This window comes from Suncus etruscus, chromosome 1 (assembly GCF_024139225.1).
Source record: "Suncus etruscus isolate mSunEtr1 chromosome 1, mSunEtr1.pri.cur, whole genome shotgun sequence".
Classification (NCBI taxonomy): Eukaryota; Metazoa; Chordata; class Mammalia; order Eulipotyphla; family Soricidae; genus Suncus; species Suncus etruscus.
Window position 1 is genome coordinate 175,225,134 of NC_064848.1, and position 12,722 is coordinate 175,237,855.

Sequence of the window (12,722 nt, forward strand, 5' to 3'; positions counted from 1 at the left end):
TGGGGGAATTTCCTGGGTGTCCGGAAGGATAATCCGGAGAGAGAAAAGAGGATTTTGGGGCGCCGTGTTTTTTAAAATGGGAAATAAAGGGGCCGGAGAGATAGCATGGAGAGAGGGTGTTTGCTTTGCATGCAGAAGGACGGTGGTTCGAATCCCGGCGTCACAAATGGTCCCCCGAGCCTGCCAGGAGCGATTTCTGAGCGTAGAGCCAGGAGTAACCCCTGAGCGCTGCTGGGTGTGACACCCCCCAAAAAAAACCCCAAAAAAACAAACAAAAGGAAATGAAAATAAATAAAAGATTTTGACAGTCGTGAGGGCTGATGCTAAAGAAAACCGGCTGTCCGGAGCCAAGGGCCTAAATAAATCTAAAGGGGTGCAATCAACGGGGCCCGGGGTTCAGGACCAGCCCTGCCCCGCCGCGCCACCCCTCCCCCTTGGGCCCCGCCCCCAGACCCAACTGCCGTCGGCACCCCATCTTCGCGGGCCCAGGTGGCGCGGGCGCGCGCCGGCCCAGGTGACTCGGAGCCAGGAGCTCCGCCTCCAGAGGCGGGAAAAACCATTTCCGAGATCGGTGGGGGGGGGGAGAGGCGGGACCACGGGGCTCTACCGGAAGCGGAAGTGGCGGTACCGGAAGTGCTGGGCTTCTGGGAAATTCACTGTTTACTTCCGGCGGCGAGACGTTGTCTCCCATCAGTGATTTTTCCCAGGTCGGAGATGGCCCTGGAAACGGTGCCCAAAGATCTGCGGCATCTGCGCGCTTGTTTGCTATGTTCGCTGGTCAAGGTGTCGGACCTGGGATCCTGATGGTTGGGTCCCTGCAGGAATTCAAGCTGGGAGGAAAAAAAGGGTGTGGTGGGACGTGGCAGGGAGACTGGAAGGAAAGGCCAGGTGCAGGACCTGGAGTGTGGCAGGGAATGGGAGGAACTGGAGGCTCGGCCTTGGGGAGGCCAGAGGGATGCATTTGAGGGAGTAGTAAGAGATTTAGCACCCCCCTCAGAGGAAAAGAGTGAAAAGGAATAGAGTAAATGTCCTGGGAACCAGAGAAGGAGATGAAGGCTTCACTTCAAGCATGGGAGGTGGGGGGCCAGGGTGAGGCTGAGCCAGGATACTCGAGCCTTTCTCCCTCTTGGGGAGATTTTGAAGTCGTTAAAGCTCCTCCCCGCTCTCCACTCCCACCCTGCAGACGATAGACCAGTTTGAATACGACGGCTGTGACAATTGTGACGCCTACCTGCAGATGAAGGGTAACCGAGAGATGGTGTATGACTGCACCAGCTCTTCCTTTGATGGGTAAGCCCTTCAAGTTCCCGGCATTCGGGTTGACATTCCCCCCCCCCCCCCACACACACACACATCCCGCCAAGGAAATAAAGAGGTAGGCATTTTAGACATGATCCTAGTTGGTCTAAGAGCCCGTTGAAACTTATTTGATCTCTGTTTTACAGTAACCTCTGTCCATGGGGTAGCTTCCGAGCACTTGTCTTCTGGCTAATCCAAATTGAAATATGCTTAATTGTAAGATATGAGGCACTGATTCCAAAGACTTAGGACAACTAAAAGGATCTAAAATATCTACTGGTTTTGTCCTAATTACATGCCCAAATGGTAAAATGCTTTGCCTCTATTGGGCTAAATGAAATGTATTATTTAAGTTTACCTTCTTTTTTTTTTTTTTTTTTTTTTTTTTTTTTACTACTAGGGCAGGGTGGGAGTGGGGTCCTAGAAGGTGACTCTGACTTAGGAGGCTCCTAATGATATCTGTGATCTGATGCAGTTCTGATGACCCCAGGATTTGGAGTCCCCAATGAGATGGAAAAGTAGGTAGAGGGCTACTAGAACACTAAATAATTCAGGTTATAGTTCCATTAGATAAATCTTCAACAAATGGTAAGAGACTGTTTATTTTGTGTTCTTCAGCCTGGCACAGGGGCCAGAGGATGGTGGATATTTAATGAATGCTTTTGAAATTTTTTTAATTTTTTTGGTTTTTGGGCCACACCTGGCGATGCCTAGGGGTACTCCTGGCTGTCTGCTCAGAAATAGCTCCTGGCAGGCACGGGGGATCATATGGGACACCGGGATTTGAACCAACCATCTTTGGTCCTAGATTGGCTGCTTGCAAGGCAAACGCCACTGTGCTATCTCTCCAGGCCCGCTTTTGAAATTCTTGAGTATCCTGGGAATACTTAAAAGGAACCCACGATACAATAAATGTTAGTTTATTGCCACAAAACTTTGAGATATTGCTAAGAGACCCTGTAAGAAAAGTGCTTTCTCACAGAGCAATAGTACAGCAGATAGAAAGCTTCCCTGGCATACCACTGACCCAGTGGATTTGATCCTGGCTCCAAATATGGTCTCCCGAGTCCCAACAGGAAAGATCTCTGATTGTAGAATGAGAAGTAAGCCCTGAGCACCACTGGGTATGTCCCCCAAACAAAACAAACAAACAAAAACATTCTCTTAATAAGATTATTTAAGGAAGAAAATGGGAAATGAGAGAAACTTAAGTGATTAGGTCTTAATCTTTTAATGCAAGAGCCAGAGGATAACTTTTGGGGGTAAGGGGGCCATACTCAGATCAAGGAGAAAGGTATGGTTAAGTTTTCTTTTGATCTCTGCCAATTAAGGACTTATACACAAATTTGGCTCAAGGTTCATTGTACCTGAGATTCCTTTAAGGTGGGCCAACACCATTCCGTTTAAAAAAATTTTCCTTAGGAAAGAATAAATGCCTAAAAATTGCGTTCTCATGAACCTCTGTTTCTTGTATAGGCATGTGTACAAATAATTCCAGATTTTATTTCACCTCTATATGATAATTATATAGAATTAATGTTTCAGGGCCCGGAGAGATAGCACAGCGGCGTTTGCCTTGCAAGCAGCCGATCCAGGACCAAAGGTGGTTGGTTCGAATCCCGGTGTCCCATATGGTCCCCCGTGCCTGCCAGGAGCTATTTCTGAGCAGACAGCCAGGAGTAACCCCTGAGCACTGCCGGGTGTGGCCCAAAACACACACACACACACACACACACACAAAAAAAAGAAATAATGTTTCAGGCATACAGTGTCACTACACCATATTCACCACCAGAGTGCCAGTGACCCAACACCACTGTGCCTCTCCTTTCCTTGTCATTTGCCCTCCTACCCTTGTTAGCAGACTCAATTCTGTAGGAAAAAAAAAAACTTTTTTTGGGGGGGGTATCATTTCTTTTATTTTTTATGGTATTTATTTGGTACTTCTGATGAGATAATAGTATAATATCAATCATGAGAAATAAAAATAGGCCCATTTGGGGACAGAGGATCACACACATGCACGGACAAGCATTTTTCATGGGGAGCGGGGAAAGATGGTTCAGAACATGTACAATATGGAGCTGGAAGTCCAATCAAAGCTACCAACCCCCAATCCTATGTTTTCAACTAGTGACAGAGAATTACCTATGTTCCTCAAATACACAATCTTTTAAACCCTAGACTCTTTTAACAAGAAACACTAAATGACCAATCAGGTGCTGGTAACATTCTGAATTGTAATTTGCCAAGGCAATCTGACAGAACTGTCTGAAGGAGACTTGTAGTATCACTCCATAGTGATACTGTGCTAATTAGCCTTCAACTATTATAGCACATGAGAAATAGAAAAAAAAAATCTTAATGGGCTATTTTTATTGGCTATTAATTTCATTGCTGTTTTCTTTTAAATATTACACATGTGAGAGTGATTATTCCACATTTTGGTTTTGATTAAATAGTACAGAGGATAAGGCACCTTCCTTGCATGTGGCTGACCCAGCTTCAGTTCCCAGCACCACATTTGGTTTGTACTCTGCCACAAATGATCCCTAAATATAGAGCCACGAATAAGTCCAGAGTGCAGTTGAGTGTGACCCAAAAACAACAATAATCAAAAACCCACTTTATAGGTTATAAAGTGTTATCTTATGGTTTTGATTTGCATTTTCCTCATATTTAGTAACGTGTAGCATCTTTTTCATGTGCTTAATAATAGTCACATTTTTTCCTTAGAAAAATACATCTAGTCCTTTGCTCTTTTTGTTTGAATTTTTGAGTCACACCTGCCAGTGCACAGTGTTTACTCCTGTCACTGTGCTCAGGTGCCACTCTTAGTGGAAGTTTGGGAGCCGTAGGCATGCTGGAGAACGAACATGGGTTGGTCAAATGCAAGGCAAGTGCCCTACCTACTTATCGGTCCATCCTCCCACTTTGCTAATTTTTAAATGATGGGAGGTTGGGACCACACCCTGCTGCTCTCGGGTTTATTCCTGGCTCTCTGCTCTGGGATCACTCTTGGAGAGCCATATTTGGTGCCAGGATGGGATCTGGCTTAGTTACATGTAAGGTACAACTCAACCATGACTAAACTTTACCCACTATACTATCTGGCTCCATGAGATTGCTTTTTGCTTTATGTTAGTTGTGAGAGTATTTTTTTTTTTTGGTGAGAGTATTTTTATACACTGTAGTGTATATTAAATTCTGAGAATAGGTATATCAAAAACATACCAAAGAGATCAGAGCAGGGTTAGATGAACTCAGCCAGAGGTTTAATAGTGAGAGTATGCATCAGACAAATGAGTTTTAATCTCCAAAGTCAAGACAAGTGTTGCCATGACAAGTATTACAACATTTGCCACTCTTAGAGGGATAGGCAATTCAAAACTATTAACTGAAAAGGTAGGATTTGGATGGGGAGGAAGATTCCCCAAATAAAAACCCAAAGTTGTTGCTGAAAAAAAGAGGAAATAGATACTGACCAGGCAATCAGCAAGTGTCATTGCCTAGAACAGACCTGTTGTAATAGGTGGTCATGTACACTGTCGTAACCTTGTTACCTAAATTACAGTACAATTTTAAAACCAAAAAAGAGGCAGTATTAGACATTTGATTGAATGAATGAGTGACAAAAATTGTATGCCCCTGATAGATACCTGTCCTGCTCAAGAAGTAGACTTCTGCTGTTAAGTACCCTTTCTGGTCCGAGTTTGAGCTCCCCTAGAAAGGCAGTTGAGATAATAAAGCAAATTACTGATTTCTGTAGCACCTCTCTGTGCTAGCTGTTTTTCAGGTCTCACGGCAATTCTGAAATCTTCTCATGTAATTCAGGCTTCACAGCTCATTGGAGACAGCATTAACTTAATTTGGTAGGAGTGCCCATTGTTTTGACTCACCTTCCTCTTTGCTCTAGGCCCCAGCCATCTATTGTTGTATTGGTCATCATCAGCAACACTGGTGGTAATACCTCTAAATCTGTCCTGGCTCTCTGGGAATCCAGGCTAAGGGTATTTTTGAGTATGTGAGGTGCTCTTTAGGGATGATGACTGGCTGGCAGTACAGGCACAGATGTGCATATGGGTAGCTTGGAATAGTCTTTTCTCAGAATTAAAAACTCCCTTTCTTCTGCTTTTTAATAGAGACTTAACACTTGGCTTTCTCATAGGTCTCTTCCAGACTAGAAACAATATAAAGAAGGTAGCTCCCTATATCCCTTCAGGTAGAGAGACCTAGACTGACTTGTTTCTTTTCTTATCTCAGAATCATTGCAATGATGAGTCCAGAGGACAGCTGGGTCTCCAAGTGGCAGCGAGTTAGTAAGTATTTCTCTCCTTATTCTCCCTAGACATGTCACTCAATCTGGGGAATAGGGGTCTTTAAATCAGTGGGGTGAGCAGGATGAGGGTGAGAAGATTGATTGTAAAATCTCCTGTGTTCAGTCATTTAATACTTACCACCCAATGAAGTGCTCTCATGGAAATGCAGCATATTTCATTTTCAACATAAAGCCTCCATTTGACCTTTAAGGTATTATTTTTTCTTTTTGTTTTGTTTGTGTTTTAGAACCACTGTCAGTGGTGCTCAGGGATTACAGTGGGGTCACAGTTGCCTTACTTCTTACTCCATGTACTGTCTCTTCAGCACTTGATGTCTAGTCTTGATGCTCTCAACTGTAATCTCTTCTGTTCTCTCAGGTAACTTTAAGCCAGGTGTCTATGCAGTATCCGTCACTGGCCGCCTGCCTCAAGGTAATAGTAAATTCTAGAAGTCCTTTACGTGAATTAACGTCAATCCTTACAGCTTGGAGAAAGAAGGCACAGAGAAATTAAATAAATTACGCAGCTAGTAATAGGCCAGAATTTGTTCCCTGGTACTCTGGCACCAGAACATTTGTTTTTAATGATTACAGTGAATCTCACTGAATTATTTTTGAGCACTTGCCTGTACCTTTAGAGGTATAAGCTAATGAAACCTATGAACTGAGCAGTCTAGGAACTGCCATCTGATTAGATCTCTAACCTCCTGAAAGTGGAGGCAAGGAATCTTTCTTATCTTCTGGAATCTTCACTTACACAGCTGTTTATATATTTTCTCAATGCAGGAATTGTTCGCGAGCTGAAGAGTCGAGGAGTGGCCTACAAATCCAGAGACACAGCTATAAAGACCTAGCCAGAGTAGTAGTTGCCATCCTTCTTGCCCAACCATTTGCCTCTTATTTTTTCATTGTGGAACTAAATGGGCAGAACATCAAAATGTCCACACTCTCCAATTCTGAAACTTCACAGACTGTCTGGAGAGCAGTGTGGCATGCCCTTAGGGCTGGTGTACGTGCCCCTGGATCATTTTCCACCTCTGAACTGCTGGTGGTGTGGGTGGGGTTTGGGTTGGGAATTAACAGAGATTGAACTGAATTGGGGATAGGATGCTGGTTTCCTACCAATGCCCAGAGCTCTGCCTTTGGGTTAAATGTCAATAAATGCAAAAGTTTTAAATCTGGAAAGTTCTTAAATTTGTGACAGTGGTATTGTCTCCCTCCCTTTTGCTCTTGGATGCATCAGCACTAATCCTGTGAGCACCTCCCTTGAACAGCAGAGGGTTTTCTGCTCTGCATTATCTAGCTCTGAGCCCTATGGTTCCAGCCTGTCTACTGCACTCACCTTGGGGTGTTTATTGGGGGGAAGGCCACCAAAATAGAGTCTTAGCAAACCCCTTGGCCTGTTAGAAGTGATGTATGATACCTGCACCTTTCCTTTCTGCCTCCAGACCTGACACAGCAGCTGCCCATTACAGACATTCTGGGGCTTAGTAACATTTTCCCTATTTTTCTGTTTTTACTATTTTTCTTTGGGCCATCCTGTGGTACATGTGACCTCTTGTTCCCTCCCTCATCTGCATTTCCCTAACTGGAGACCCTCTGCTAACTGTGGGGCCTACTTCTGGCTCTCCTACTTCCATAGGATCTGGCCTTGACCCTTTCCCTCCAATCTAGAATGGGGTCTGGAATGATACCACATTATTGGTCAAATAAAATTACTTGTTTTAGAATTTAAAATTTAGCTGTTCTCATTTACTGAAGTTTCTACCAAAAATCTATTCTAATCTACCAAAAATACTATTTCCATTTAAACTTCCATGTCTTTGTCGTCTATAAAACAGGAAAGGGAATGGGTATAGCATGCCTGTTCACCTCAGGATTTTGGTTTTGAAAATGAAGCACTAAAAAATTCATAACACATTATATGGAAGATAAAAAGCACTTGCTTCCTCTTTATTAACCACTCTTCAGTCTATGCTATATGCATTATCAGAAAAGTTTAGAGGGAGATGCCAGAGCTGTCAGCTCAAGGTGGTCCAACTTAGAGGCACCTGCACTCCTTGTTTTGTCTCAGCCACCTGGTGTTGCTAGTGAGTCAGTTTCTTTGGTTACCTGTGACCTGGTATGGTGGAAGGAGATCGAGATGCTGATTCTTCAGCCTGCCTTGTCTTCTGAAAGATTCAAGGGAAAGACACTTGGTCTGGCTCAGGGCACCCTGGTTACCATATGAGGACCATTTTTTCTGATATCTTCAACTCCTAGGAATGGCCTGCTTGTTAGCCCCAAGTCCAAGCTAAGTTTTCAGGGAGGTGACTCCATGATAGAGCACATGTCTCACATGTGGAGCTCTGTTCGATGTTTGCCAGTCCACATTTTGTTATGATGAGAATTGAACCCCAGTCTTCACATGTATGGCAAATGCTGGTCTGAGCTACATCTATGGCCTGCAAACAGGTTTATAAGGATTTCTCCAGTCCAGCAAACTGAAAGCACTCCAGGGGAAGTAGTTTCTCCTCCAATCTGAAAGCCTTGGGAAGTGTACCCACTGGCCAATAGCTGACAGCCTTGAGGGAAGACATGGGGTGCAGTAAGAGTGCCTAGGCTGCACATAATGCCCAACTTTCACTGGTTTGCTCAAAAAGTCCCTTGGAAATCCCCAGATGCTCTCCTGCGTGTCTGACCCGGACGTGGCTGCTCGGTGAGAATGGAAACAGTTGTGGGGAGGGGAGACACCGAGCTGTGCGCAAATAACCACACTCAGGCTGCCTCAGCCCCACACCGAGCTGGGGCCCTAACTGTCAGCGGTGCAGGAAATGAAAGACAGGCATTGGTGGTTGTGGGGGAAGGGTGGCAAGTTTTAATGACTGGATTTCACAGTGTTCCTCAGAGGCCCTTCCTGGCAACTACTTTTGAATTTGCTTGCTTTTCTCCTCTTATCCTTAAACCTGTTTGTGGTGCCACTGGATCTCAGCAGCAGTAAGGTACTGGAGTCTTTCCTATATCGTGCCCAGAACCTGAAGAAACTGAAACAGGTTGGTTTCTACCGAGACTGTTGGTTCTTCAAAGCTCCTGATGATGAGTAGTGCTGTGTCGAAGAGGCATTATGGACACTGCTATGGCTGCCCTTCATTCTAGGCCACGAGAGCTATGTTCTCCCCATTGTGTTTGTCAAAAGTCTGACCCCCTTTCAGAGGTCTCATCTGCAGGGGCTTTTCTTCCTTAGATCTCTTGCCCAATAGTTTGGCTTCTTTATGGAAAGGCAAGAGTCTTTCTAGTTCAAGACTGATGAGGAACAGTACTGAACAGGCTGTCTCCCTGGCCAATTGTTCCTCTTTGTCCACTGCCCACCTTTCGTAGGCTGGGAAGTCAGGCCCTCACAAATTGAGGGACTAAGGCCATGCATTGTTCAACACAGCCTCCAACAAACACAAAGCAGGGATTTTGATTTTGAAGGGGAACAGTTTCTTCAGCAGTAATGTGAATAGGCTAGTAAGAGCCTAACTCAACCTGGGGTGCTCCATTTTGGGTGACTGAGACCTTATTCCTTGAATGTGGTCATTTTCACCCTGTCTGCAATCAGATTCAGTCCTCATCTCTCTGGTAACCTGATCTGTACTTATCTTAGTGTCAGATGGATAGTGCTTAAGAGCAAATTAATAACATCTTCGTAAGTTTGATTCATGTTTAGACCAACAAAGTCTTTTTGTTTAAATAACATTTACATTTGACTAAAGGATTGTCATTGCTTTATCTTTGTTTTGTTTTAGGGGGTCGATACCTGGCAGTTTACTCTTGGCTCTGCACTCAGGGATCACTCCTGGTAGCATGGGGTGCCAGGGATTGATTCCTGTTCAGTAGTATACAAGTCAAGCACTCTACCCACTATACTTTGTCTCTGGCTCTTATTGTGTTATTTTATTTGGCCTTCACAATATTCCTGTTTCATAGTTAATAACGTTTCTTAGTGATGATCATAAAGAATTTGTCTATGACCCAGTAGTGGGAATTTAGCTCCAATAATATAATTAACCCAGTGTGGATCTACAAACTGTTTCCATAAGTTAAACCTGAATATAGCACTTTTTCCCTTCCTGAGTTTCCCACAGGACCAGCATTAAGTATTAGGGTATTGCTGAGTGAAAGTTATATGTATTATCCTCCCACCATCTACACCTAAATTCCAAATCGAAAGTTAGTCAAAGAGGAGGCAATCTGACAATCTTGTGTGCAAAACTTGATAAATGTCCGTTTTTCCAGCTCCCTTCTTTTTTTTTTTTTTTTTTTTTTTTTTGGTTTTTGGGCCACACCCAGCGGTGCTCAGGGGTTACTCCTGGCTGTCTGCTCAGAAATAGCTCCTGGCAGGCACGGGGGACCATATGGGACACCGGGATTCAAACCAACCACCTTTGGTCCTGGATAGGCTGCTTGCAAGGCAAACACCGCTGTGCTATCTCTCCGAGCTCTCCCCTTCTGACATACTTCTATTTATTCCAAGAGCATTTGCATGTCTGTTAGTTCATACCCCTACCCCAAGCCTTCCATCTCTCCTCTGCCTTTTGTCTTTGTCATCTCCATCTGAAGTGCAAATACAGGGACTTCCCATTCTAGAGGAACAGATTCCCCTAGAATACGTGTCCAAGACATGTATTCAACCAGGCATGGTCCCTACCCTACTGCCTCTACCTCCAACTTTTAAAATCAGATAACTTCTCTCAAAGTTTCCTCTGTAAATTCAGGTGATCTTAGCCTGCAGAAAATATGGTGCTTACCAGAGGAGAGGGGCAGCACAGCTAAGGGAAAAAAAATAGAAAAGACAAGTGGATCCTGAGAATTGCATTTGAACTTTGGTGGTAGGTGTGATGAGGCTTTTTTTCATGTAGAGTTAAGAAGCTGTACTTCTGTAATATACCAAGTACTATAACAATGGTAAACCAATATAATTTTTATTTAAAAATAAAATCAGTTGACCATCTGTTCTTTGAGGTAGTAGGACAGTGTTTACCTATGAAAGTTGAAGTGAAGAAGGCCTGAGGGACTCAAAGGGGGCTAGGTATAGTCTATTTCTTGATCTTGAGTAGTTATTAAATTATACTCTCATGATAGATTTATTTGTGAGTGTGCATACATCCGCGTGTGTGTTACATACTTAATAAATTGATGTAGAGGTGCAGTTCTGGGACCAGAGATAGGGTATGACACTGGCTTTTTATGCAACTATACTGGATTTAATCCCCAGCACTCCATATGGTCCCCTGAGCCCATCAGGAGTGATTTTTGAGTGCAGAACCAAGAGTATGTCCTGCTCACAGCTAAGTGTGGCAAAAATAAATGCAGTTTCCAGTCCCTTCTCTATATGGTTGTGAGAATCAAATATATCAATATTGGTAAATGATAATTTGAAAGTTATATACTGTGTCTGATAAATTACCATAATCTCAAATTGGCCTCTAGATAAATTCTAAGTATGTATGGCAAGAATGTCATCCCTGGGGTCCAGAGCTATAGTACATCAAGTGGGGTACTTGCCTTGTACTCAGCCAACCTGGGTTTAATCTCTGGCATCCCATATGACCCTCGAGTCTCCAGAAGTAATCCTGGCAGAGCCAGGAGTAAGCCCTGAGCATTGCCAGCTGTGCCCTCCAAAAGAATATCATCCCCTGTAGTATTATAGAATAATTGGATGTTCTAGTATATCTGTCATATATAGTTTTAAAAACGGAAATGTTTCTTTTTCTTTCTTTCTTTCTTTCTTCTCTTTCTTTCTTTCTTCTCTTTCTTTCTTTCTTTCTTTCTTTCTTTCTTTCTTTCTTTCTTTCTTTTCTTTCTTTCTTCTCTTCCTTCCTTCCTTCCTTCCTTCCTTCCTTCCTTCCTTCCTTCCTTCCTTCCTTCCTTCCTTCCTTCCTTCCTTCCTTCCTTCCTCCTCCTTCCTTCCTTCCTTCCTTCCTTCTTTCTTTCTTTCTTTCTCTCTTTCTCCTCTTTCTCTCTTTCTCCCTCCCTCCCTCCCTCCCTCCCCTCCCCTCCCTCCCTCCCTCCCTCCCTCCCTCCCTCCCTTCCTTCCTTCCTTCCTCCTTCCTTCCTTCCTTCCTTCCTTCCTTCCTTCCTTCCTTCCTTCCTTCCTCATCCCTTCCTTCCTTTTTTTGGTTTTTGGGTCACACCCAGCAGTGTTTCAGGGTTACTCCTGGCTCTGCTCTCAGAAATAGCTGGGCCCGGAGAAGATAGACCGCAGCATTTGCCCTTGCAAGCAGCTGATCCAGGACCAAAAGTGGTTGGTTCGAATCCCGGTGTCCCACATGGTCCCCCGGGCCTGCCAGGAGCTATTTCTGAGCAGACAGCCAGGAGTAACCCCTGAGCACCACCAGGTGTGGCCCAAAAACCAAAAAAATAAAAAAAAAAAGAAAAAAAAAAGCTCCTGACAGGCACCTGGGACCATATAGGATGCTGGGATTTGACCCCCATTCGTCCTAGATCAGCTGCATGCAAGGCAATTGTCCTACCCGCTGTGCTATCTCTCCGCCCCTAAAGACTGAAATTATTCCTTCAAGCATTGGGAACATTTTTAGGGGGGTGAGGGTGGTCTTGGGGTCATGTGGTGACATATAGAATTTTTTTCTGGTGACTTTGTACTGGGTCAGGTTCACTCTAAGTGGTGCTCAGGGAATATTAATATTTAATATCAGGCCTCTGTCCTGTTTGCACGTGCTACAGGCCTCTGAGATATCTCTTATCAAAGTTTTTAATTTTTCTGTGTGTGTGTGTGTGTGTGTGTGTGTGTGTGTGTGGTGTGTGTGTGTGTGATGTTTGGGTCACACCAACCAGTGCACAGGGCCTACTACTGGCTCTGATCAGGGATCAATTCTGGCAGTGCTCAGAGAACCATATAAATAGGCAAACACCTTAATCCCTGTAAAATCTCTCTGGTCCTGTTCTTGTTTTTAATGACTTATGTTTTAAAAACCTAAAAATACCTATTTTCTTGCTATTTGAATATAAAATTTTGGAAATGACTTAACCTCCAGTTAGTTGAAAGCTACTGTTAAAAACTCCATTTTCATAATACAGTATGTAAGGTGCTTGTGTTGCACGAAGCCAACCTGGGTTGGGTCCC

At 43.9% G+C, this 12,722-nt stretch overlaps 1 protein-coding gene across 2 annotated transcripts; it reads left to right on the plus strand.

The window, feature by feature from the left end:
- The first annotated feature begins 679 nt into the window (after positions 1-679).
- Positions 680-7,354, plus strand: SUPT4H1 (SPT4 homolog, DSIF elongation factor subunit). Of its 2 annotated transcripts, XR_007495174.1 has the most exons (4): positions 680-783; positions 1,184-1,290; positions 5,563-6,050; positions 6,404-7,354. XR_007495174.1 is itself a non-coding variant. In XM_049772763.1 (3 exons), exons 1-3 carry the CDS (start codon positions 715-717, stop codon positions 5,645-5,647), a joined length of 261 nt encoding a protein of 86 aa, XP_049628720.1. In that variant the 5' UTR covers positions 680-714; the 3' UTR covers positions 5,648-6,161. The 2 variants fall into 2 exon arrangements, 1 of the variants encoding a protein (XP_049628720.1); XM_049772763.1 differs by lacking the exon at positions 6,404-7,354 and having other exon boundaries at positions 5,563-6,161.
- Positions 7,355-12,722: the final 5,368 nt, after the last annotated feature.